General features: G+C 42.4%; 2 protein-coding genes across 4 annotated transcripts; one reads left to right on the top strand and one right to left on the bottom strand.

Moving 5' to 3' along the window:
• Positions 1 to 107: 107 nt before the first annotated feature.
• arl11 (ADP-ribosylation factor-like 11) lies at positions 108 to 21,886 on the bottom strand. Of its 3 annotated transcripts, XM_041782087.1 has the most exons (6): positions 21,812 to 21,886; positions 11,173 to 11,452; positions 9,432 to 9,497; positions 9,215 to 9,330; positions 331 to 592; positions 108 to 245 (listed from the first exon to the last, which is right to left on the bottom strand). In XM_041782087.1, exons 2-6 carry the CDS (start codon positions 11,200 to 11,202, stop codon positions 117 to 119), a joined length of 603 nt encoding a protein of 200 aa, XP_041638021.1. In that variant the 5' UTR covers positions 11,203 to 11,452; positions 21,812 to 21,886; the 3' UTR covers positions 108 to 116. The 3 variants fall into 3 exon arrangements, with proteins under 3 accessions (XP_041638021.1, XP_041638020.1, XP_041638022.1); XM_041782086.1 differs by lacking the exon at positions 21,812 to 21,886 and having other exon boundaries at positions 11,173 to 11,838; XM_041782088.1 differs by lacking the exon at positions 21,812 to 21,886 and having other exon boundaries at positions 331 to 508; positions 11,173 to 11,838.
• eef1b2 (eukaryotic translation elongation factor 1 beta 2) lies at positions 18,914 to 26,428 on the top strand. The gene is made up of 7 exons (XM_041782085.1): positions 18,914 to 19,065; positions 21,899 to 22,021; positions 22,102 to 22,234; positions 22,612 to 22,678; positions 22,927 to 23,052; positions 24,351 to 24,418; positions 26,311 to 26,428. The coding sequence occupies exons 1-7, from the start codon at positions 18,986 to 18,988 to the stop codon at positions 26,395 to 26,397; spliced, it is 684 nt and encodes a 227-aa protein (XP_041638019.1). The 5' UTR covers positions 18,914 to 18,985; the 3' UTR covers positions 26,398 to 26,428.

The raw sequence follows: 26,428 nt of genomic DNA, 5'->3' as shown, positions 1-26,428 counted from the left end.
AAACAGAAATATTTAAATAAAATCTTTAACATTAGAATCAAATTGTCAAACAGGGTCTCTGTCACACAGTCCCAGTCCCAGTCCCCAGTCCCCAGTCCCAGTCCCCAGTCCTCCTCTCAGCTCTTCTTAATCAGTTTATGGACTGAGATGAATGCCTGTTTGAGGCCAAGTCCCTTCAGGGCGCTGCAGGCTTGGACCTCCCACAGTCGCTCGCTGTGATTGGGCAGATCCAGCTGGTTGGAGATCTGAGGGGCAGGAGTACCGTGGTTAAAGAACATCAGGCTGGTCCCCGTTTGAATCTAACAGAACTACAATCAACTGAGAATCTACCTCTCGGATCGTCATGGAGTTAGGGAGATCCTTCTTATTGGCTAAGACCATCAGAGGAACGCCCCTCAGCCGTTCATCCTTCAGGACCTTCTTTAAAGCTTTCTGGGCCTCTGGCATCCGAGAACGATCGCTGCTGTCAACCACAAACACCAGAGCCTTACAGTCATCCAGGAAGTACCTGAAAAACAAGAACCAGGACCCAGAGTCATCCAGGAAGTACCTGAAAAACAAGAACCAGGACCCAGAGTCATCCAGGAAGTACCTGAAAAACAAGAACCAGGACCCAGAGTCATTCAGGAAGTACCTAATCAACAACCAGAACCTGAACAACTAGAACCAGAACAACTAGAAGCTGAACAACTAGACCCCGAACAACTAGACCCTGAACAACTAGAACCAGAAAATGTAGAAGCTGAACAACTAGACCCTGAACTACTACAACCTGAACAACGAGAACCTGAACAACTAGAACCAGAAAAACTAGACACTGAAAAACAAGAAGCTGAAATACTAGACCTTGAACAAATAGAAACAGAACAACTAGACCCTCAACAACAAGATCGTGACCAATAAACACATGAATAACTAGAACCTGAACAACTAGAACCAGAACAACTAGACCCTGAACAACTAGAACCTGAACAACTAGAACCAGAACAACTAGACCCTGAACAACTAGAACCAGAACAACTACACCCTGAATAACAAGAACCTGAACACCTGGAACCAGAATAACTAGAACCAGAACAACTAAAAGCTGAACAACTAGACCCTGAACAAGTAGAACCAGAACAACTAGAATCTGAACAACTAGATCCTGAACAACTAGACTCTGGAAAACTAGAAGCTGAACAACTAGAACCTGAACAACTTGAACCTGAACAACTAGAACCTGAAAAACAAGAACCAGAACAACTAGAACCTGAACAACTAGAACCTGAACAACTTGAACTTGAACATCTAGAACCAGAACAATTAGACCCTGAACAACTAGAACTAGAACAACTAGAACCTGAACAACTAGAAGCTGAACAACTAGAACCATAACAACTAGACCCTGAACAACTAGAATCAGAACAATTAGAACCAGAACAACTAGAACCATAACAACTAGAAGCTGAACAACTAGACGCTGAACAACTAGACCCTGGTCAACTAGAACCTGAACAACTAGACCCTGAACAACTAGAACCAGAACAACAAGACCCTGAACAACTAGAACTAGAACAACTAGAACCTGAACAACTAGAACCAGAACAACTGGACCCTGAAAATCTAGAACCTGAACTACAAGACCCTGAACAACTATACCCTGAAAACCTAGAACCAGAACAACTAAAAGCTGAACAATTAGACCCTGAACAACTAGACCCTGGTCAACTAAGACCTTAACAACTAGAACCTGAACAACTAGACCCTGAACAACTAGAACCTGAACAACTAGAACCAGAACAACAAGACACTGAACAACTAGACCCTGGTCAACTAAAACCTTAACAACTAGAACCTGAACAACTAGACCCTGAACAACTAGAACCTGAACAACTAGACCCTGAACAACTAGAACCAGAACAACAAGACACTGAACAACTAGAACCAGAACAACTAAAACCTGAACAACTAGAACCATAACAACTAGACCCTGGTCAACTAGAACCTGAACAACTAGACCCTGAACAACTAGAACCAGAACAAGTAGAACCTGAACAACTAGAACCTGAACAACTAGACCCTGACCAACTAGAACCAGAACAACTAGACCCTGAACAACTAGAACCAGAGAAATTAGACCCTGAACAACTAGAACTTGAACAACTACAACCAGAACAACTAGAAATTGAACAACTTGAACCAGAACAACTAAAACCTGAACAGCTAGAACCTGAACAACTAGAACTTGAACAACTAGAAGCTGAACAACTAGAACTTGAACAACTAGACCCTGACAACTACAACTAGAACAACTAGAACCTGAACAATTAGACCCTGAACAACTAGAACCAGAATAACTAGAACCAGGACAACTAGAACCAGAATAACTAGAACCAGGACAACTAGACCCTGAAAAACTAGAACCAGAACAACTAGAACCATAACAACTAGACCCTGAACAACTAGACGCTGAACAACTAGACTCTGAACAACTAGAACCTGAACAACTAGGACCAGAACAACTAGTAGCTGAACAAATAGAACCAGAAAAACTAGAAGCTGAACAACTAGAACCAGAACAACTAGAAGCTGAACAACTAGAACCAGAACAACTAGACCCTGAACAACTGGAACCAGAGGAATTAGACCCTGAACAACTAGAACTTGAACAACTAGAACCAGAACAACTAGACCCTGAACAACTAGAAGCTGAAAAACTAGAAGCTGAACAACTAGAACCAGAATAACAAGAACCAGAACAACTAGAAGCTGAACAACTAGAACCAGAACAACTAGAACCAGATCAACTTGAAGCTGAACAAATAGAACCAGAACAACTACAACCTGAACAACTAGAAGCTGAAAAACTAGAACCTGAACAAGTAGAACCAGAACAACTAGACCCTTAACAACTAGAACCAGAACAATTAGACCTTGAACAACTAGAACCAGAACAATTAGACCCTGAACAACTAGAACCTGAACACCTAGAACCAGAACAACTAGACCCTGAAAAACTAGAACCAGAACAACTAGAACCATAACAACTATACCCTGAACAACTAGACCCTGGTCAACTAGACCCTGGTCAACTAGAACCTGAACAACTAGAACCTGAACAACTAGAACCAGAACAACTAGACCCTGAACAACTAGAACCTGAACGAGTAGAACCAGAACAACTATACCCTGAACAACTAGAACCAGAACAACTAAAACCTGTACAACTAGACCCTGAACAACTAGAACCTGAACGAGTAGGACCAGAACAACTAGGCCCTGAACAACTAGAACCAGAACAACTAAAACCTGTACAACTAGAACCTGAACAACTAGAACTTGAACAAATAGAACCAGAATAACTAGAAGCTGAACAACTAGAACCAGAACAACTAGAAGCTGAACAACTAGAACCAGAACAACTAGACCCTGAACAACTAGACCCTGAACAACTAGAACTTGAACAACTAGAAGCTGAACAACTAGAACTAGAACAACTAGAACCTTAACAACTAGAAGCTGAATAACTAGAACCTGAACAACTAGAACCAGAACAACTAGACTCTGAACAACTAGAACCAGAACAATTAGAAGCTGAACAACTTGAAGCTGAACAACTAGAACCAGAACAACTGGAACCAGAGAAATTAGACCCTGAACAACTAGAACTTGAACAACTAGAACCTGAGCAACTAGAACCAGAACAACTAGACCCTGAACAACTAGAACCAGAACAACTAGACCCTGAACAACTAGAAGCTGAACAACTAAAACCAGAATAACAAGAACCAGAACAACTAGAAGCTGAACAACTAGAAGCTGAACAACTAGAACCAGAACAATTAGAAGCTGAACAACTAGAAGCTGAACAACTAGAACCAGATCAACTTGAAGCTGAACAACTAGAACCAGAACAACTAGACCCTAAACAACTGGAACCAGAGAAATTAGACCCTGAACAACTAGAACTTGAACAACTAGAACCTGAACAACTAGAACCAGAACAACTAGAAGCTGAACAACTAGACCCTGAACAACTAGAACCAGAACAACTAGACCCTGAACAACTAGAAGCTGAACAACTAGAAACAGAATAACTAGAAGCTGAACAACTAGAACCTGAACAACTAGAACTTGAACAACTAGAACCAGAACAACTAGAACTTGAACAACTAGACCCTGAACAACTAGAACTTGAACAACTAGAACCAGAACAACTAGAACTTGAACAACTAGAACCAGAACAACTAGAACTTGAACAACTAGAACTTGAACAACTAGAACCAGAACAACTAGAACTTGAACAACTAGACCCTGAACAACTAGAACCAGAGAAATTAGACCCTGAACAACTAGAACCAGAGAAATTAGACCCTGAACAACTAGAACCAGAGAAATTAGACCCTGAACAACTAGAACCAGAGAAATTAGACCCTGAACAACTAGACCCTGAACAACTAGAACCTGAACGAGTAGAACCAGAACAACTAGACCCTGAACAACTAGAACCAGAACAACTAAAACCTGTACAACTAGAACCTGAACAACTAGAACTTGAACAAATAGAACCAGAATAACTAGAAGCTGAACAACTAGAACCAGAACAAGTAGAAGCTGAACAACTAGAACCAGAACAACTAGAAGCTGAACAACTAGAACCAGAACAACTAGACCCTGAACAACTAGACCCTGAACAACTAGAACTTGAACAACTAGAAGCTGAACAACTAGAACTAGAACAACTAGAACCTTAACAACTAGAAGCTGAACAACTAGAACCTGAACAACTAGAACCAGAAAACTAGACTCTGAACAACTAGAACCAGAACAATTAGAAGCTGAACAACTTGAAGCTGAACAACTAGAACCAGAACAACTGGAACCATAGAAATAAGACCCTGAACAACTAGAACTTGAACAACTAGAACCTGAGCAACTAGAACCAGAACAACTAGACCCTGAACAACTAGAACCAGAACAACTAGACCCTGAACAACTAGAAGCTGAACAAATAAAACCAGAATAACAAGAACCAGAACAACTAGAAGCTGAACAACTAGAAGCTGAACAACTAGAACCAGAACAATTAGAAGCTGAACAACTAGAAGCTGAACAACTAGAACCAGATCAACTTGAAGCTGAACAACTAGAACCAGAACAACTAGACCCTAAACAACTGGAACCAGAGAAATTAGACCCTGAACAACTAGAACTTGAACAACTAGAACCTGAACAACTAGAACCAGAACAACTAGAAGCTGAACAACTAGACCCTGAACAACTAGAACCAGAACAACTAGACCCTGAACAACTAGAAGCTGAACAACTAGAAACAGAATAACTAGAACCAGAACAACTAGAACCTGAACAACTAGAAGCTGAACAACTAGAACCAGAACAACTAGAACTTGAACAACTAGACCCTGAACAACTAGAACTTGAACAACTAGAACCAGAACAACTAGAACTTGAACAACTAGAACCAGAACAACTAGAACCAGGACAACTAGACCCTGAAAAACTAGAACCAGAACAACTAGAACCATAACAACTAGACCCTAAACAGGTAGACCCTGAACAACTAGACGCTGAACAACTAGACTCTGAACAACTAGAACCTGAACAACTAGAACCTGAACAACTTGAACTTGAACATCTAGAACCAGAACAATTAGACCCTGAACAACTAGAACTAGAACAACTAGAACCTGAACAACTAGAAGCTGAACAACTAGAACCATAACAACTAGACCCTGAACAACTAGAATCAGAACAATTAGAACCAGAACAACTAGAACCATAACAACTAGAAGCTGAACAACTAGACGCTGAACAACTAGACCCTGGTCAACTAGAACCTGAACAACTAGACCCTGAACAACTAGAACCAGAACAACAAGACCCTGAACAACTAGAACTAGAACAACTAGAACCTGAACAACTAGAACCAGAACAACTGGACGCTGAAAATCTAGAACCTTAAATACAAGACCCTGAACAACTATACCCTGAAAACCTAGAACCAGAACAACTATAAGCTGAACAATTAGAACCTGAACAACTAGAACCCTGGTCAACTAAGACCTTAACAACTACAACCAGAACAACTAGACCCTGAACAACTACAACCTGAACAACTAGAACCAGAACAACAAGACACTGAACAACTAGACCCTGGTCAACTAAAACCTTAACAACTAGAACCTGAACAACTAGACCTGAACAACTAGAACCTGAACAACTAGACCTGAACAACTAGAACCAGAACAACAAGACACTGAACAACTAGAACCATAACAACTACAACCTGAACAACTAGAACCATAACAACTAGACCCTGGTCAACTAGAACCTGAACAACTAGACCCTGAACAACTAGAACCAGAACAAGTAGAACCTGAACAACTAGAACCTGAACAACTAGACCCTGACCAACTAGAACCAGAACAACTAGACCCTGAACAACTAGAACCAGAGAAATTAGACCCTGAACAACTAGAACTTGAACAACTACAACCAGAACAACTAGAAATTGAACAACTTGAACCAGAACAACTAAAACCTGAACAGCTAGAACCTGAACAACTAGAACTTGTGAACAACTAGACCCTGAACAACTAGAAGCTGAAAAACTAGAAGCTGAACAACTAGAACCAGAATAACAAGAACCAGAACAACTAGAAGCTGAACAACTAGAACCAGAACAACTAGAACCAGATCAACTTGAAGCTGAACAAATAGAACCAGAACAACTATACCCTGAACAACTAGAACTAGAACAACTAGACCCTGAACAACTAGAACCTGAACAACTAGAACCTGAACAAGTAGAACCAGAACAACTAGACCCTTAACAACTAGAACCAGAACAATTAGACCTTGAACAACTAGAACCAGAACAATTAGACCCTGAACAACTAGAACCAGAATAACTAGAACCAGGACAACTAGACCCTGAAAAACTAGAACCAGAACAACTAGAACCATAACAACTAGAACCTGAACAACTAGACGCTGAACAACTAGACCCTGGTCAACTAGACCCTGGTCAACTAGAACCTGAACAACTAGAACCTGAACAACTAGAACCAGAACAACTAGACCCTGAACAACTAGAACCTGAACGAGTAGAACCAGAACAACTAGACCCTGAACAACTAGAACCAGAACAACTAAAACCTGTACAACTAGACCCTGAACAACTAGAACCTGAACGAGTAGAACCAGAACAACTAGACCCTGAACAACTAGAACCAGAACAACTAAAACCTGTACAACTAGAACCTGAACAACTAGAACTTGAACAAATAGAACCAGAATAACTAGAAGCTGAACAACTAGAACCAGAACAAGTAGAAGCTGAACAACTAGAACCAGAACAACTAGAAGCTGAACAACTAGAACCAGAACAACTAGACCCTGAACAACTAGACCCTGAACAACTAGAACTTGAACAACTAGAACCAGAACAACTGGAACCAGAGAAATTAGACCCTGAACAACTAGAACTTGAACAACTAGAACCAGAACAAGTAGAAGCTGAACAACTAGAACCTTAACAACTAGAAGCTGAACAACTAGAACCTGAACAACTAGAACCAGAACAATTAGAAGCTGAACAACTTGAAGCTGAACAACTAGAACCAGAACAACTGGAACCAGAGAAATTAGACCCTGAACAACTAGAACTTGAACAACTAGAACCTGAGCAACTAGAACCAGAACAACTAGACCCTGAACAACTAGAACCAGAACAACTAGACCCTGAACAACTAGAAGCTGAACAACTAAAACCAGAATAACAAGAACGAGAACAACTAGAAGCTGAACAACTAGAAGCTGAACAACTAGAACCAGAACAATTAGACGCTGAACAACTAGAAGCTGAACAACTAGAACCAGATCAACTTGAAGCTGAACAACTAGAACCAGAACAACTAGACCCTGAACAACTAGAACCAGAGAAATTAGACCCTGAACAACTAGAACTTGAACAACTAGAACCTGAACAACTAGAACCAGAACAACTAGACCCTGAACAACTAGAACCTGAACGAGTAGAACCAGAACAACTAGACCCTGAACAACTAGAACCAGAACAACTAAAACCTGTACAACTAGAACCTGAACAACTAGAACTTGAACAAATAGAACCAGAATAACTAGAAGCTGAACAACTAGAACCAGAACAAGTAGAAGCTGAACAACTAGAACCAGAACAACTAGAAGCTGAACAACTAGAACCAGAACAACTAGACCCTGAACAACTAGACCCTGAACAACTAGAACTTGAACAACTAGAAGCTGAACAACTAGAACTAGAATCAGAACAATTAGAACCTTAACAACTAGAAGCTGAACAACTAGAACCTGAACAACTAGAACCAGAACAATTAGAAGCTGAACAACTTGAAGCTGAACAACTAGAACCAGAACAACTGGAACCAGAGAAATTAGACCCTGAACAACTAGAACTTGAACAACTAGAACCTGAGCAACTAGAACCAGAACAACTAGACCCTGAACAACTAGAACCAGAACAACTAGACCCTGAACAACTAGAAGCTGAACAACTAAAACCAGAATAACAAGAACCAGAACAACTAGAAGCTGAACAACTAGAAGCTGAACAACTAGAACCAGAACAATTAGAAGCTGAACAACTAGAAGCTGAACAACTAGAACCAGATCAACTTGAAGCTGAACAACTAGAACCAGAACAACTAGACCGTGAACAACTAGAACCAGAGAAATTAGACCTTGAACAACTAGAACTTGAACAACTAGAACCTGAACAACTAGAACCAGAACAACTAGACCCTGAACAACTAGACCCTGAACAACTAGAACCTGAACAACTAGAACCAGAACAACTAGACCCTGAACAACTAGAAGCTGAACAACTAGAAACAGAATAACTAGAACCAGAACAACTAGAACCTGAACAACTAGAACTTGAACAACTAGAACCAGAACAACTAGAACTTGAACAACTAGAACCAGAACAACTAGAACTTGAACAACTAGAACTTGAACAACTAGAACCAGAACAACTAGAACTTGAACAACTAGACCCTGAACAACTAGAACCAGAGAAATTAGACCCTGAACAACTAGAACCAGAGAAATTAGACCCTGAACAACTAGAACCAGAGAAATTAGACCCTGAACAACTAGACCTTGAACAACTAGAACCAGAACAACTAGAACCCCAGTTCTGTGCTGGCCGTACCTCCAGTTCTGTCTCATGCTCTGCTGTCCTCCAATGTCCCACACTGTCAAAGACATCTTCTTGTCCGGGTCCAGCGTTCCCACGTTGAATCCGATGGTGGGAGAAGTTTCCATCACCTGAGGATCCAGAGAACATGATCACAGCTGAGACACAGCTAGCATACCCAGCTAATGCCCACCTAGCGTACCCGTATGTCATTAAGGTTTCGGTATCTCACCTCTCCTGTCAGCAGTCGAGCGAGCAGAGTCGACTTCCCAGAAGAGTCCAAACCCATCAGGATCACCTGCAGAACAATCATGTTTACCACTGTACCATGCTCCCTCGTTAATAAACTGACCTGAATGACAGAGACGTGTTTATAAAAACGACGGCGCTGTAGAGAATACAGCTAATGTTTAATCAGCGAACTGTCGGCATGTCTGTAGTCCCAGCTCTGAGAGGACCGAGCTCCAAACCAGTGCTGGACCTGTTAGTCAGTCTAGTTTAGAGATTTCAACCATCTAAACGTCCTAACGTCTGTACCTTCATTTCTGGAGAGTATCAAAAGCGTACGTCTAACGCTGACGCCATGGCGACGGACACCACCCCGACCTGCTGCAAGGATGCCACAGAGCCAATAAGCCACACCCACCAACAACAATCACACCAATCACCCTATTTTCTACTGGCTCTAAAAGTCATTCAGGAAATTTATACTTCCTGTTACATAGGGAATGAAAACAGGAAGTAGTTCTTTTCACGTACTTGTAAAGACATGAAACTTGGAATATCAGATGCCCAGATGGACCTGAAGTGAATGGTATGAAAGTTGTTGGTGGGTGGGGTTAGATGACTCAGTGGCGCCCCCTTGTATGTTTAAAAAAAGCAGCTCCTGTAGCACGCTGTGTTGGTCCAATCAGCTCCTCCAGATGAGCCCTGGAGGATTAAAGTTAGGAAACTCAAAGGGCGTGGCCATTTTAGGCGTCATTCCATGTCATAATAAAAAAAAATCACATTTGTTACAACATTAGCCAAATCCTGCTGAAATCTGCCCACACGACTCTGACCTTGGGATGGCCCTTAGAGGTCAAACGTCTAAAAGAAAAGGCGTGGCCATGGGGATTTTTTGTTTGCCTTGAAACAGGAAGTAGTACATTTTTAATCAGTTGTTGTGACTTACTATTTGGATGATCAGATTGGAGCAAAAATGAAGGTGAAGGTTCAAAACATAAAATAGTAAAATTCTCTATTAAAAATGCGAGCTTTCCTTAGTTAGACCCCAGTCCACGGCTAAGACTCTGAACTTCTGTTGTTTATTTTTATTCTCTGGCAGCAGGAGCTCTGAAACAGTCTGGCTGAAACTCTGAGGTTGTCTGATTAAATCAACGATATGTGTCACTTAACAGTGACTGAAAACAAGAACAGCAATCACAGCCGAGGTCAAAGTGTGTCAGGGTTAAACCCTCAGAGACACCCACCAGTTAAACACTCCCCAGACCCGTAAGAGCCAGGCTGGTACCAGAGTCCCCCTTCCCATGAGCACCAGGCTGGTACCAGAGTCCCTCTTCCCATGAGCACCAGGCTGGTACCAGAGTCCCCCTTCCCATGAGCACCAGGCTGGTACCAGAGTCCCCCTTCCCATGAGCACCAGGCTGGTACCAGAGTCCCCCTTCCCATGAGCACCAGGCTGGTACCAGAGTCCCCCTTCCCATGAGCACCAGGCTGGTACCAGAGTCCCCCTTCCCATGAGCACCAGGCTGGTACCAGAGTCCCCCTTCCCATGAGCACCAGGCTGGTACCAGAGTCCCCCTTTGACCTTGACCTAACACAGCAGATCAGGTATTGGTGGTCACCAATCCTCCATGTTTGGTGGGAGGGCCCATTCAGCGCTGCATGCAGCCCAAGTTTATTTATTTATTCTTTTGATAAACAACAATAGAACATAACGACAGCAGGCAGGGGTCATAGGTCAGAGTTACCTGAGGAGAGGAGCTGTGGTTCTGACCCATCACTCTTCTTCTCTGGTCCCAAAGTTGGTGGTTTCTTCTTCTTCTGTGCCCTGATAAAGGCTTTCTTCTTCTGCTGATGTCTCCGTCTTCAAACCTCTCCCATCCGTTAGTCACTGCTCAGAATGAATCTCACCTGTCTGACAACGTTCAGGTGTGTTCAGGGTCATTCAGACAGCAGCCAATCAGAGAGCAGCATGACTGGACAGGTGTGACAGGTCTGACAGCATTTTTCAGTGAGGAGTCAGAACACCTGTGAGAAAGAAACCCAGGTGACCAAAACGTGAAGAGGCAGAGCAGCAGCGCCCTGAGGCATCAGCGACGTCGGCCGCTGCTGAGGGCCGGCCCCGCAGAGCGGCGTTCACGCTGCGTAAGAATACCGACCGCCATCTTTCCAGAACGTTTCTGAGCCACTCTGACAGCGAGCTGAGTTTCAGCTCTCCTTCTAAAAATCAGCAACGCTTCAACAACTTTTCCTGAAGAAACCTGGAGATGGTTTGTTCTGATGACGTTGAAACTCAAACAAACGAGAGATTCCAGATCAGAGCCAGACCCAGACCAAGACCAAAATACCAGACCAAAATACCAGACCAACATACCAGACCAAAATACCAGACCAAAATACCAGACCAAAATACCAGACCAACATACCAGACCAAAATACCAGACCAAAATACCAGACCAAAATACCAGACCTTTGATACCAGACCTTTGATACCAGACCAAAATACCAGACCAACATACCAGACCAACATACCAGACCAACATACCAGACCAAAATACCAGACCAACATACCAGACCAAAATACCAGACCAAAATACCAGACCAAAATACCAGACCAAAATACCAGACCAAAATACCAGACCAACATACCAGACCAACATACCAGACCTTTGATACCAGACCAAAATACCAGACCAACATACCAGACCAAAATACCAGACCAACATACCAGACCAAAATACCAGACCAAAATACCAGACCAACATACCAGACCAACATACCAGACCAACATACCAGACCAAAATACCAGACCAAAATACCAGACCAACATACCAGACCAACATACCAGACCAAAATACCAGACCAAAATACCAGACCAACATACCAGACCAAAATACCAGACCAAAATACCAGACCAAAATACCAGACCAACATACCAGACCTTTGATACCAGACCAAAATACCAGACCAACATACCAGACCAAAATACCAGACCAAAATACCAGACCAAAATACCAGACCAACATACCAGACCAAAATACCAGACCAAAATACCAGACCAAAATACCAGACCAACATACCAGACCAAAATACCAGACCAAAATACCAGACCAAAATACCAGACCAACATACCAGACCAAAATACCAGACCAAAATACCAGACCAACATACCAGACCTTTGATACCAGACCAAAATACCAGACCAACATACCAGACCAACATACCAGACCAACATACCAGACCAAAATACCAGACCAACATACCAGACCAAAATACCAGACCAAAATACCAGACCAACATACCAGACCAACATACCAGACCAAAATACCAGACCAACATACCAGACCAAAATACCAGACCAAAATACCAGACCAACATACCAGACCAAAATACCAGACCAAAATACCAGACCAACATACCAGACCAAAATACCAGACCAAAATACCACACCAACATACCAGACCAACATACCAGACCAACATACCAGACCAAAATACCAGACCAAAATACCAGACCAACATACCAGACCAAAATACCAGACCAAAATACCAGACCAAAATACCAGACCAACATACCAGACCAAAATACCAGACCAACATACCAGACCAACATACCAGACCAAAATACCAGACCAACATACCAGACCAACATACCAGACCAAAATACCAGACCAAAATACCAGACCAACATACCAGACCAAAATACCAGACCAAAATACCAGACCAACATACCAGACCTTTGATACCAGACCAAAATACCAGACCAACATACCAGACCAACATACCAGACCAACATACCAGACCAAAATACCAGACCAAAATACCAGACCAAAATACCAGACCAACATACCAGACCTTTGATACCAGACCAAAATACCAGACCAACATACCAGACCTTTGATACCAGACCAAAATACCAGACCAACATACCAGACCAAAATACCAGACCAAAATACCAGACCAAAATACCAGACCAACATACCAGACCAAAATACCAGACCAAAATACCAGACCAAAATACCAGACCAACATACCAGACCAAAATACCAGACCAAAATACCAGACCAAAATACCAGACCAACATACCAGACCAAAATACCAGACCAAAATACCAGACCAACATACCAGACCTTTGATACCAGACCAAAATACCAGACCAACATACCAGACCAACATACCAGACCAACATACCAGACCAAAATACCAGACCAACATACCAGACCAAAATACCAGACCAAAATACCAGACCAACATACCAGACCAACATACCAGACCAACATACCAGACCAAAATACCAGACCAACATACCAGACCAAAATACCAGACCAAAATACCAGACCAACATACCAGACCAACATACCAGACCAAAATACCAGACCAACATACCAGACCAAAATACCAGACCAAAATACCAGACCAACATACCAGACCAAAATACCAGACCAACATACCAGACCAAAATACCAGACCAACATACCAGACCAACATACCAGACCTTTGATACCAGACCAAAATACCAGACCAACATACCAGACCAACATACCAGACCAACATACCAGACCAAAATACCAGACCAACATACCAGACCAAAATACCAGACCAACATACCAGACCAAAATACCAGACCAAAATACCAGACCAACATACCAGACCTTTGATACCAGACCAAAATACCAGACCAACATACCAGACCAACATACCAGACCAAAATACCAGACCAAAATACCAGACCAACATACCAGACCAAAATACCAGACCAAAATACCAGACCAAAATACCAGACCAACATACCAGACCAAAATACCAGACCAAAATACCAGACCAACATACCAGACCAACATACCAGACCTTTGATACCAGACCAAAATACCAGACCAACATACCAGACCACAATACATGACCAAAATACCAGACCAACATACCAGACCAAAATACCAGACCAAAATACCAGACCAACATACCAGACCAACATACCAGACCAACATACCAGACCAAAATACCAGACCAAAATACCAGACCAACATACCAGACCAACATACCAGACCAAAATACCAGACCAAAATACCAGACCAACATACCAGACCAACATACCAGACCTTTGATACCAGACCAAAATACCAGACCAACATACCAGACCACAATACATGACCAAAATACCAGACCAACATACCAGACCAAAATACCAGACCAAAATACCAGACCAACATACCAGACCAACATACCAGACCAACATACCAGACCAAAATACCAGACCAAAATACCAGACCAACATACCAGACCAACATACCAGACCAAAATACCAGACCAACATACCAGACCAAAATACCAGACCAAAATACCAGACCAAAATACCAGACCAACATACCAGACCAAAATACCAGACCAAAATACCAGACCAACATACCAGACCAACATACCAGACCTTTGATACCAGACCAAAATACCAGACCAACATACCAGACCACAATACATGACCAAAATACCAGACCAACATACCAGACCAAAATACCAGACCAAAATACCAGACCAACATACCAGACCAACATACCAGACCAACATACCAGACCAAAATACCAGACCAAAATACCAGACCAAAATACCAGACCAACATACCAGACCAAAATACCAGACCAAAATACCAGACCAACATACTAGACCAAAATACCAGACCAAAATACCAGACCAAAATACCAGACCAACATACCAGACCAACATACCAGACCAAAATACCAGACCAACATACCAGACCAACATACCAGACCAACATACCAGACCAAAATACCAGACCAACATACCAGACCAAAATACCAGACCAAAATACCAGACCAAAATACCAGACCAACATACCAGACCTTTGATACCAGACCAAAATACCAGACCAACATACCAGACCTTTGATACCAGACCAAAATACCAGACCAACATACCAGACCAACATACCAGACCTTTGATACCAGACCAAAATACCAGACCAACATACCAGACCAAAATACCAGACCAACATACCAGACCAACATACCAGACCTTTGTTACCAGACCTTTGTTACCAGACCAAAATACCAGACCAAAATACTAGACCTTTGATACCAGACCAAAATACCAGACCAACATACCAGACCAAAATACCAGACCAACATACCAGACCAAAATACCAGACCAACATACCAGACCAAAATACCAGACCTTTGATACCAGACCAAAATACCAGACCAAAATACCAGACCTTTGATACCAGACCAAAATACCAGACCTTTGATACCAGACCAAAATACCAGACCTTTGATACCAGACCAAAATACCAGACCAACATACCAGACCAACATACCAGACCAACATACCAGACCAAAATACCAGACCAACATACCAGACCAAAATACCAGACCAACATACCAGACCAAAATACCAGACCAACATACCAGACCAAAATACCAGACCAACATACCAGACCAAAATACCAGACCAAAATACCAGACCAACATACCAGACCAACATACCAGACCTTTGATACCAGACCAAAATACCAGACCAACATACCAGACCACAATACATGACCAAAATACCAGACCAACATACCAGACCAAAATACCAGACCAAAATACCAGACCAACATACCAGACCAACATACCAGACCAACATACCAGACCAAAATACCAGACCAAAATACCAGACCAACATACCAGACCAAAATACCAGACCAAAATACCAGACCAACATACCAGACCAAAATACCAGACCAAAATACCAGACCAAAATACCAGACCAAAATACCAGACCAAAATACCAGACCAACATACCAGACCAAAATACCAGACCAAAATACCAGACCAAAATACCAGACCAACATACCAGACCAACATACCAGACCAAAATACCAGACCAACATACCAGACCAAAATACCAGACCAACATACCAGACCAACATACCAGACCAAAATACCAGACCAACATACCAGACCAAAATACCAGACCAACATACCAGACCTTTGATACCAGACCAAAATACCAGACCAACATACCAGACCTTTGATACCAGACCAAAATACCAGACCAACATACCAGACCAACATACCAGACCTTTGATACCAGACCAAAATACCAGACCAACATACCAGACCAAAATACCAGACCAACATACCAGACCAAAATACCAGACCTTTGATACCAGACCAAAATACCAGACCAACATACCAGACCAAAATACCAGACCTTTGATACCAGACCGAAATACCAGACCTTTGATACCAGACCAAAATACCAGACCAAAATACCAGACCTTTGATACCAGACCAACATACCAGACCTTTGATACCAGACCAACATACCAGACCTTTGATACCAGACCAAAATACCAGACCTTTGATACCAGACCAACATACCAGACCTTTGATACCAGACCAAAATACCAGACCTTTGATACCAGACCAACATACCAGACCAAAATACCAGACCTTTGTTACCAGACCTTTGTTACCAGACCTTTGTTACCAGACCAAAATACCAGACCTTTGTTACCAGACCTTTGTTACCAGACCAAAATACCAGACCTTTGATACCAGACCAACATACCAGACCAAAATACCAGACCAAAATACCAGACCTTTGTTACCAGACCTTTGTTACCAGACCTTTGATACCAGACCAAAATACCAGACCTTTGTTACCAGACCTTTGTTACCAGACCAACATACCAGACCAAAATACCAGACCAAAATACCAGACCTTTGTTACCAGACCTTTGTTACCAGACCTTTGTTACCAGACCAAAATACCAGACCTTTGTTACCAGACCTTTGTTACCAGACCAAAATACCAGACCTTTGATACCAGACCAACATACCAGACCTTTGATACCAGACCAAAATACCAGACCTTTGATACCAGACCAACATACCAGACCAAAATACCAGACCTTTGTTACCAGACCTTTGTTACCAGACCAAAATACCAGACCTTTGTTACCAGACCTTTGTTACCAGACCAAAATACCAGACCTTTGATACCAGACCAACATACCAGACCAAAATACCAGACCAAAATACCAGACCTTTGTTACCAGACCTTTGTTACCAGACCAAAATACCAGACCTTTGTTACCAGACCTTTGTTACCAGACCAACATACCAGACCTTTGATACCACACCCTGAACACCTAAAATAAAACCTTTCAGTCTGGAAACCTTTGTTTTATTTTGTCAGAGATGTCTAAACCCTTCTGCCCTCCTCACCCTGCACTGTGAATGTTTACATGGTTTGTTCAATAAAAACATGTAATATATCATTTTTTGTGCAGTATTTGTTAAGCAGACTGTGTTTGTCTATTGTTGTGAATTAGATGACGATCAGAACACATTTATGACCAACTTATGCAGAAATCCAAGAACTCTGAAAGGGTTCACAGACTTTTTCTAGTGACTGTAAATGGTAGAATCTGGTGGAATACGGTAAAAATGTCAAATTTCACCAGACTTCTTCACATTGAAATGCTGACATTAAAGAATGCATGATTTTATACTGCAACGACAGTGAGATTAAAAACCCTGGTTTTAATGGAAGTCAATGGGGGCATTTTAGCCTCAGAGGCCAGAGGGTATTTCTGACATAACGTAAAAAATATTAATGCAATTAATTCAGTTTTGTTGCTAATCTTTGACCCATCCAAGACTCTCATCAGCACCAAAGCCCCATCTTTCTACTATTTATTTTATGGACAATAATTCACTTTTCCTGTTTTGTGTAAAAAAAAAAAAAAAAAAAAAAAATATATATATATATATATATATATATATATATATATATATATATATCAAATAATCAAACTGGCACTAAAAGGGTTACAATTCAGAGAATTATTGAATTTTTTTGTAGTTTTGAGGAGGTCTGAGGTTGTGATTAATATAACTGATTAATATTACTGATTATTATTACTGATTCATATTATTGATTAATATTACTCAATAATATTATTGATTATTATTACTGATTAATATTATTGATTAATATTACTCAATAATATTATTGATTATTATTACTGATTCATATTATTGATTAATATTACTCAATAATATTATTGATTAATATTACTCAATAATATTATTGATTATTATTACTGATTAATATTATTGATTAATATTACTCAATAATATTATTGATTATTATTACTGATTAATATTATTGATTAATATTACTCAATAATATTATTGATTATTATTACTGATTAATATTATTGATTAATATTACTCAATAATATTATTGATTAATATTACTCAATAATATTATTGATTAATATTACTCAATAATATTATTGATTATTATTACTGATTAATATTAGTGGTTGATATTGTTGATTAATATTACTGATTATTATTACTGATTAATACTATTGATTAATTCTTTGATGAGAAAGCTCTAGCTGTCAGAGGACGTCTCTGTCTAAGTCTGCGCCTGCGCAGAAACCCCTTCTTCAGGAGGAGGAGGAGCGGCAGTGAGGAGGGGTCTGTGTGCCGGTATAAAGCTGCCGTCCTCCCGCCTCCTCCTCCCTCTCCTCCGCTGGCTCTCCTCCGCCATGGGCTTCGGTGATCTTAAATCCTCCTCCGGACTCAGAGTCCTCAATGACTTCCTGGCTGACCGGAGCTACATCGAGGGGTGAGTCCGGGGCACATGCGCGGGAGTGTAGAGGGTTTATCCCGGGTTATCCCGGTTTATCCCGGTTTATCGGTTCTAACTTTACTGTAGAGAGGCGGCTCCGCCATCTTGGCTCGGTGCTGAGTTAACTGTGGCTAATGCTAAGCTAACCACACAGAGACGGTAAAAGTGATCGATAACGTCAGAGACAGCTGGTGCACATGCGCGTGCTCGTCCATCAAAGGTGTGCGTGCACGGCTGACGTCCTCAGGTGATCCGAGTTTGTTTTAAATTAGTCAACGTGAAAAAAGGTCCGTGAACGCATCAGAGCACATGGTGCTAACAGGCTAACTGCTAATACCTCTGAATGACTGAGCTAACAGGCTAACTGCTAATACCTCTGAATGACTGAGCTAACAGGCTAACTGCTAATACCTCTGAATGACTGAGCTAACAGGCTAACTGCTGATACCTCTGAATGACTGAGCTAACAGGCTAACTGCTAATACCTCTGAATGACTGAGCTAACAGGCTAACTGCTGATACCTCTGAATGACTGAGCTAACAGGCTAACTGCTGATACCTCTGAATGACTGAGCTAACAGGCTAACTGCTAATACCTCTGAATGACTGAGCTAACAGGCTAACTGCTAATACCTCTGAATGACTGAGCTAACAGGCTAACTGCTGATACCTCTGAATGACTGAGCTAACAGGCTAACTGCTAATACCTCTGAATGACTGAGCTAACAGGCTAACTGCTAATACCTCTGAATGACTGAGCTAACAGGCTAACTGCTAATACCTCTGAATGACTGAGCTAACAGGCTAACTGCTAATACCTCTGAATGACTGAGCTAACAGGCTAACTGCTAATACCTCTGAATGACTGAGCTAACAGGCTAACTGCTAATACCTCTGAATGACTGAGCTAACAGGCTAACTGCTGATACCTCTGAATGACTGAGCTAACAGGCTAACTGCTAATACCTCTGAATGACTGAGCTAACAGGCTAACTGCTAATACCTCTGAATGACTGAGCTAACAGGCTAACTGCTAATACCTCTGAATGACTGAGCTAACAGGCTAACTGCTAATACCTCTGAATGACTGAGCTAACAGGCTAACTGCTAATACCTCTGAATGACTGAGCTAACAGGCTAACTGCTAATACCTCTGAATGACTGAGCTAACAGGCTAACTGCTGATACCTCTGAATGACTGAGCTAACAGGCTAACTGCTGATACCTCTGAATGACTGAGCTAACAGGCTAACTGCTGATACCTCTGAATGACTGAGCTAACAGGCTAACTGCTAATACCTCTGAATGACTGAGCTAACAGGCTAACTGCTAATACCTCTGAATGACTGAGCTAACAGGCTAACTGCTAATACCTCTGAATGACTGAGCTAACAGGCTAACTGCTAATACCTCTGAATGACTGAGCTAACAGGCTAACTGCTAATACCTCTGAATGACTGAGCTAACAGGCTAACTGCTAATACCTCTGAATGACTGAGCTAACAGGCTAACTGCTAATACCTCTGAATGACTGAGCTAACAGGCTAAATATTAATGAAACAATATTAAAACATTAACATAATAATAAACTAATTAATGAGTAACAAAACTAGAACTACCCTCAGTAGTTAAATAATGAGTGAGCTAACCTAGTAACCACCAAATTATAGCAGTAATTAAAAACATAATAATTAAACTAAGGTACTAGGTAACGATGCCACTCTGCTAGTGTTCTAACAGGACTAGACTAGAAATGACCAAATAACTGAATTAGAATAATTTTAATTAAACTAGAATAACGCCTAAATAAGGAACTAATCTAACTGGACTACCTTTAATTACCTGTAACAGCTGACTCATCTTTAATACCTGTTTAATCTCACCTGTAGGGTTAGGGTTAGCGTAGCCCTAACTCACTAACGAGCTGTCTAATTAAACATCACCTGAGTTACCTCACTAACGAGCTGTCTGATTAAACATCACCTGAGTTACCTCACTAACGAGCTGTCTAATTAAACATCACCTGAGTTACCTCACCAACGAGCTGTCTGATTAAACATCACCTGAGTTACCTCACTAACGAGCTGTCTGATAAAACATCACCTGAGTTAACTCACTAACGAGCTGTCTAATTAAACATCACCTGAGTTACCTCACTAACGAGCTGTCTAATTAAACATCACCTGAGTTACCTCACTAACGAGCTGTCTGATTAAACATCACCTGAGTTAACTCACTAACGAGCTGTCTAATTAAACATCACCTGAGTTACCTCACTAACGAGCTGTCTAATTAAACATCACCTGAGTTACCTCACTAACGAGCTGTCTGATCAAACATCACCTGAGTTACCTCACTAACGAGCTGTCTAATTAAACATCACCTGAGTTACCTCACTAACGAGCTGTCTAATTAAACATCACCTGAGTTACCTCACTAACGAGCTGTCTGATTAAACATCACCTGAGTTACCTCACTAACGAGCTGTCTAATTAAACATCACCTGAGTTACCTCACTAACGAGCTGTCTAATTAAACATCACCTGAGTTACCTCACTAACGAGCTGTCTAATTAAACATCACCTGAGTTACCTCACTAACGAGCTGTCTAATTAAACATCACCTGAGTTACCTCACTAACGAGCTGTCTGATTAAACATCACCTGAGTTACCTCACTAACGAGCTGTCTAATTAAACATCACCTGAGTTACCTCACTAACGAGCTGTCTAATTAAACATTACCTTCTCCTGGTCATCATCCAGAGCTCCAGGCGTCCTGCTGTGATGTCACAGGTTTCAGGTGTCTCACAGGTGCGTTTCCGTCCCCAGGTATGTCCCCTCTCAGGCTGACGTTGCAGTCTTTGAGGCCATCTCAGCCCCGCCCACAGCAGACCTGTGCCACGCCCTCCGTTGGTTTACCCACATCAAGTCGTACCAGAGCGTGAAGAGCAGGTGAGCTCCGTGAAGTCACTGTGCTACTTGAACACCTGTGTGACATCACTGGAGTAAGCCCCGCCTTTTCCTGCTGTTAGTCTTCCAGGTGTGAAGAAGCCTCTGGCCCAGTACGGCCCCCCAGGAGTGGCTGACTTCACCTCAGGCTCCGCCCCTGCAAAAAAGGATGAGGATGATGATGACGACATGGATCTGTTCGGCTCTGACGAGGAGGTGAGGTCATGATGGGGTCAGGGTGTGGGTGGTGAGGTCACGGTGATGTCAGACTGTACTTCCAGTCTGTCAGTCTGTCTCCACTTTTGGTCTCTGGGGTTTACGTTCCCTGGTTCTTGTCTTATAGGTTTAGAGTCGGTCTTTGGGGTTTAACTGTCCCTGGTTCTTGTCTCACAGGTTTAGAGTTGATCTCGGGGGTTTAACGGTCCCTGGTTCTTGTCTCACAGGCTGAGGTTCGACCGCTCGGGTTGAATTGTCCCTGGTTGTTGTCTTACAGGTTTAGAGTCAATCTCTGGGGTTTATCCGTCCCTGGTTCTTGTCTTAAAGGCTGAGGTTTGGTCTCTGGGGTTTAATTGTCTCTGGTACTTGTCTTACAGGAGGACGCTGAGGCGGCGAGGCTGAAGGAGGAACGACTGGCGGAGTACGCAGCACGTAAAGCAAAGAGTAGGTCATCACACCAACTAACATCTACAGAGTTAATCTTGATAATTGATTACATAATGAGCATGGATATGGATGACCTAAAAGAATACTTGCTCCTGATTGGCTGGCTCTTTGTGATGATTAACCAATCACCATCTTTCGGCTGACTGCCTGATGGACACCTTTTATAAACCTGAGAGAATCCAGCCTCCAGCAATCAGCTGATTGTGCTTCGTTTCCTTGGTAACTGACTTTCGCCCCTCCCCCAGAGCCCGCCCTCATTGCCAAATCATCGATCCTATTGGACGTGAAGCCGTGGGACGATGAGACGGACATGGCAAAGCTGGAGGAGTGCGTCCGCAGCATCCAGATGGACGGTCTTGTGTGGGGACAGTGTACGTCAAATACACAGCTACACCGATACACGGCTACAATAATACACAACACAACTACACTGACGCAGCGCTACACAATACACAACTACAACGACACACGGCCACACCAATACACAACACAACTACACCAACACACGGCTACAATAATACACAACTACACCAACACACGGCTACAATAATACACAACACAACTACACTGACGCAGCGCTACACAATACACAACTACAACGACACACGGCTACACCAATACACAACACAACTACACCGACAAACGGCTACAATAATACACAACACAACTACACTGACGCAGCGCTACACAATACACAACTACAACGACACACGGCTACAATAATACACAACTACACCGACAAACGGCTACAATAATACACAACACAACTACACTGACGCAGCGCTACACAATACACAACTACAACGACACACGGCTACACCAATACACAACACAACTACACCGACAAACGGCTACAATAATACACAACACAACTACACTGACGCAGCGCTACACAATACACAACTACAACGACACACGGCTACAATAATACACAACTACACTGATGCAGCGCTACACAATACACAACTACACCGACACACGGCTACAATAATACACAACACAACTACACCGACACACGGCTACACCAATACACAACACAACTACACCGACACACGGCTACAATAATACACAACACAACTACACCGACACATGGCTTTACAATACACAACACAACTACACCAACATACAGCTACACCAATACACAACACACGGCTACACGGCTACATGGCTACACCGACGCACAGCTACACCGATACACAAAACAACTACACCGACACACGGCTACACCGATACACAACACAACTACACCGACACACGGCTACACCAATACACAACACAACTACACCAATACACGACACATGGCTACACCGACACACGGTACAACAGCATCCAGATGGATGGCTGGTGCTGATGGTGTTCATCACATCAACCCCATCCCTGCTCACATTTGTTGGCATTGTGAAAATATCAATATACTGTCAGTAAAGCAGATCTGATTAGTGATCAATAATTAGTGATCACTGATCAGGAAGCAGTAATGGTGTGATCAATAAGTAGTGATCAATAATGGTGGTAAGTCTGCAGACTGATGATGATCTTTAATCACCATCTTTCGACTGAAACCAGATGAACATTTCTGATCTGAACTCTGCAGATTATTGTCAGTATTGATCACGGATAAGAGATTGATCTGATTGATCCTGATCAATAATCAATGTGTTTCTTACAGCCAAACTGGTTCCTGTAGGATATGGCATCAAGAAGCTACAGATCGGCTGTGTGGTTGAAGATGACAAGGTGAGAACTCACCTGTGGATCACTCACCTGTCATTTACCTGTGCTCTAACTCACCTGTCATTTACCTGTGCTCTAACTCACCTGTCATTTACCTGTGCTCTAACTCACCTGTGGTTGTTTACCTGTGCTCTAACTCACCTGTGGTTGTTTACCTGTGCTCTAACTCACCTGTGGTTGTTTACCTGTGCTCTAACTCACCTGTGGTTGTTTACCTGTGCTCTAACTCACCTGTCATTTACCTGTGCTCTAACTCACCTGTCATTTACCTGTGCTCTAACTCACCTGTCATTTACCTGTGCTCTAACTCACCTGTCATTTACCTGTGCTCTAACTCACCTGTCTGTGTTTACCTGTGCTCTAACTCACCTGTGGTTGTTTACCTGTGCTCTAACTCACCTGTGGTTGTTAACCTGTGCTCTAACTCACCTGTGGTTGTTTACCTGTGCTCTAACTCACCTGTCATTTACCTGTGCTCTAACTCACCTGTCATTTACCTGTGCTCTAACTCACCTGTCTGTGTTTACCTGTGCTCTAACTCACCTGTCATTTACCTGTGCTCTAACTCACCTGTGGTTGTTTACCTGTGCTCTAACTCACCTGTGGTCGTTTACCTGTGCTCTAACTCACCTGTCTGTGTTTACCTGTGCTCTAACTCACCTGTCTGTGTTTACCTGTGCTCTAACTCACCTGTCTGTGTTTACCTGTGCTCTAACTCACCTGTCTGTGTTTACCTGTGCTCTAACTCACCTGTCTGTGTTTACCTGTGCTCTAACTCACCTGTCATTTACCTGTGCTCTAACTCACCTGTCTGTGTTTACCTGTGCTCTAACTCACCTGTCTGTGTTTACCTGTGCTCTAACTCACCTGTCATTTACCTGTGCTCTAACTCACCTGTCTGTGTTTACCTGTGCTCTAACTCACCTGTGGTCGTTTACCTGTGCTCTAACTCACCTGTCTGTGTTTACCTGTGCTCTAACTCACCTGTCTGTGTTTACCTGTGCTCTAACTCACCTGTCTGTGTTTACCTGTGCTCTAACTCACCTGTCTGTGTTTACCTGTGCTCTAACTCACCTGTCTGTGTTTACCTGTGCTCTAACTCACCTGTCATTTACCTGTGCTCTAACTCACCTGTCTGTGTTTACCTGTGCTCTAACTCACCTGTCATTTACCTGTGCTCTAACTCACCTGTGGTTGTTCACCTGTGCTCTAACTCACCTGTCATTTACCTGTGCTCTAACTCACCTGTCATTTACCTGTGCTCTAACTCACCTGTCATTTACCTGTGCTCTAACTCACCTGTCTGTGTTTACCTGTGCTCTAACTCACCTGTCTGTGTTTACCTGTGCTCTAACTCACCTGTCTGTGTTTACCTGTGCTCTAACTCACCTGTCTGTGTTTACCTGTGCTCTAACTCACCTGTCATTTACCTGTGCTCTAACTCACCTGTCTGTGTTTACCTGTGCTCTAACTCACCTGTCATTTACCTGTGCTCTAACTCACCTGTCATTTACCTGTGCTCTAACTCACCTGTGGTTGTTCACCTGTGCTCTAACTCACCTGTGGTTGTTCACCTGTGCTCTAACTCACCTGTGGTTGTTCACCTGTGCTCTAACTCACCTGTCATTTACCTGTGCTCTAACTCACCTGTCATTTACCTGTGCTCTAACTCACCTGTGGTTGTTTACCTGTGCTCTAACTCACCTGTCATTTACCTGTGCTCTAACTCACCTGTCATTTACCTGTGCTCTAACTCACCTGTGGTCGTTTACCTGTGCTCTAACTCACCTGTCTGTGTTTACCTGTGCTCTAACTCACCTGTCTGTGTTTACCTGTGCTCTAACTCACCTGTCTGTGTTTACCTGTGCTCTAACTCACCTGTCGTTGTCTCGTAGGTGGGCACAGACATCCTGGAGGAGCAGATCACAGCGTTTGAGGACTTTGTTCAGTCGATGGACGTTGCTGCCTTTAATAAGATCTGAAACATGACCTTCAATAAACAGATGAACATCA

This window comes from Cheilinus undulatus, linkage group 24, assembly GCF_018320785.1.
Source record: "Cheilinus undulatus linkage group 24, ASM1832078v1, whole genome shotgun sequence".
Classification (NCBI taxonomy): domain Eukaryota; kingdom Metazoa; phylum Chordata; class Actinopteri; order Labriformes; family Labridae; genus Cheilinus; species Cheilinus undulatus.
Note: the sequence above shows the minus strand (reverse complement) of the source record. Positions and strands in the feature narration are given on the sequence as shown.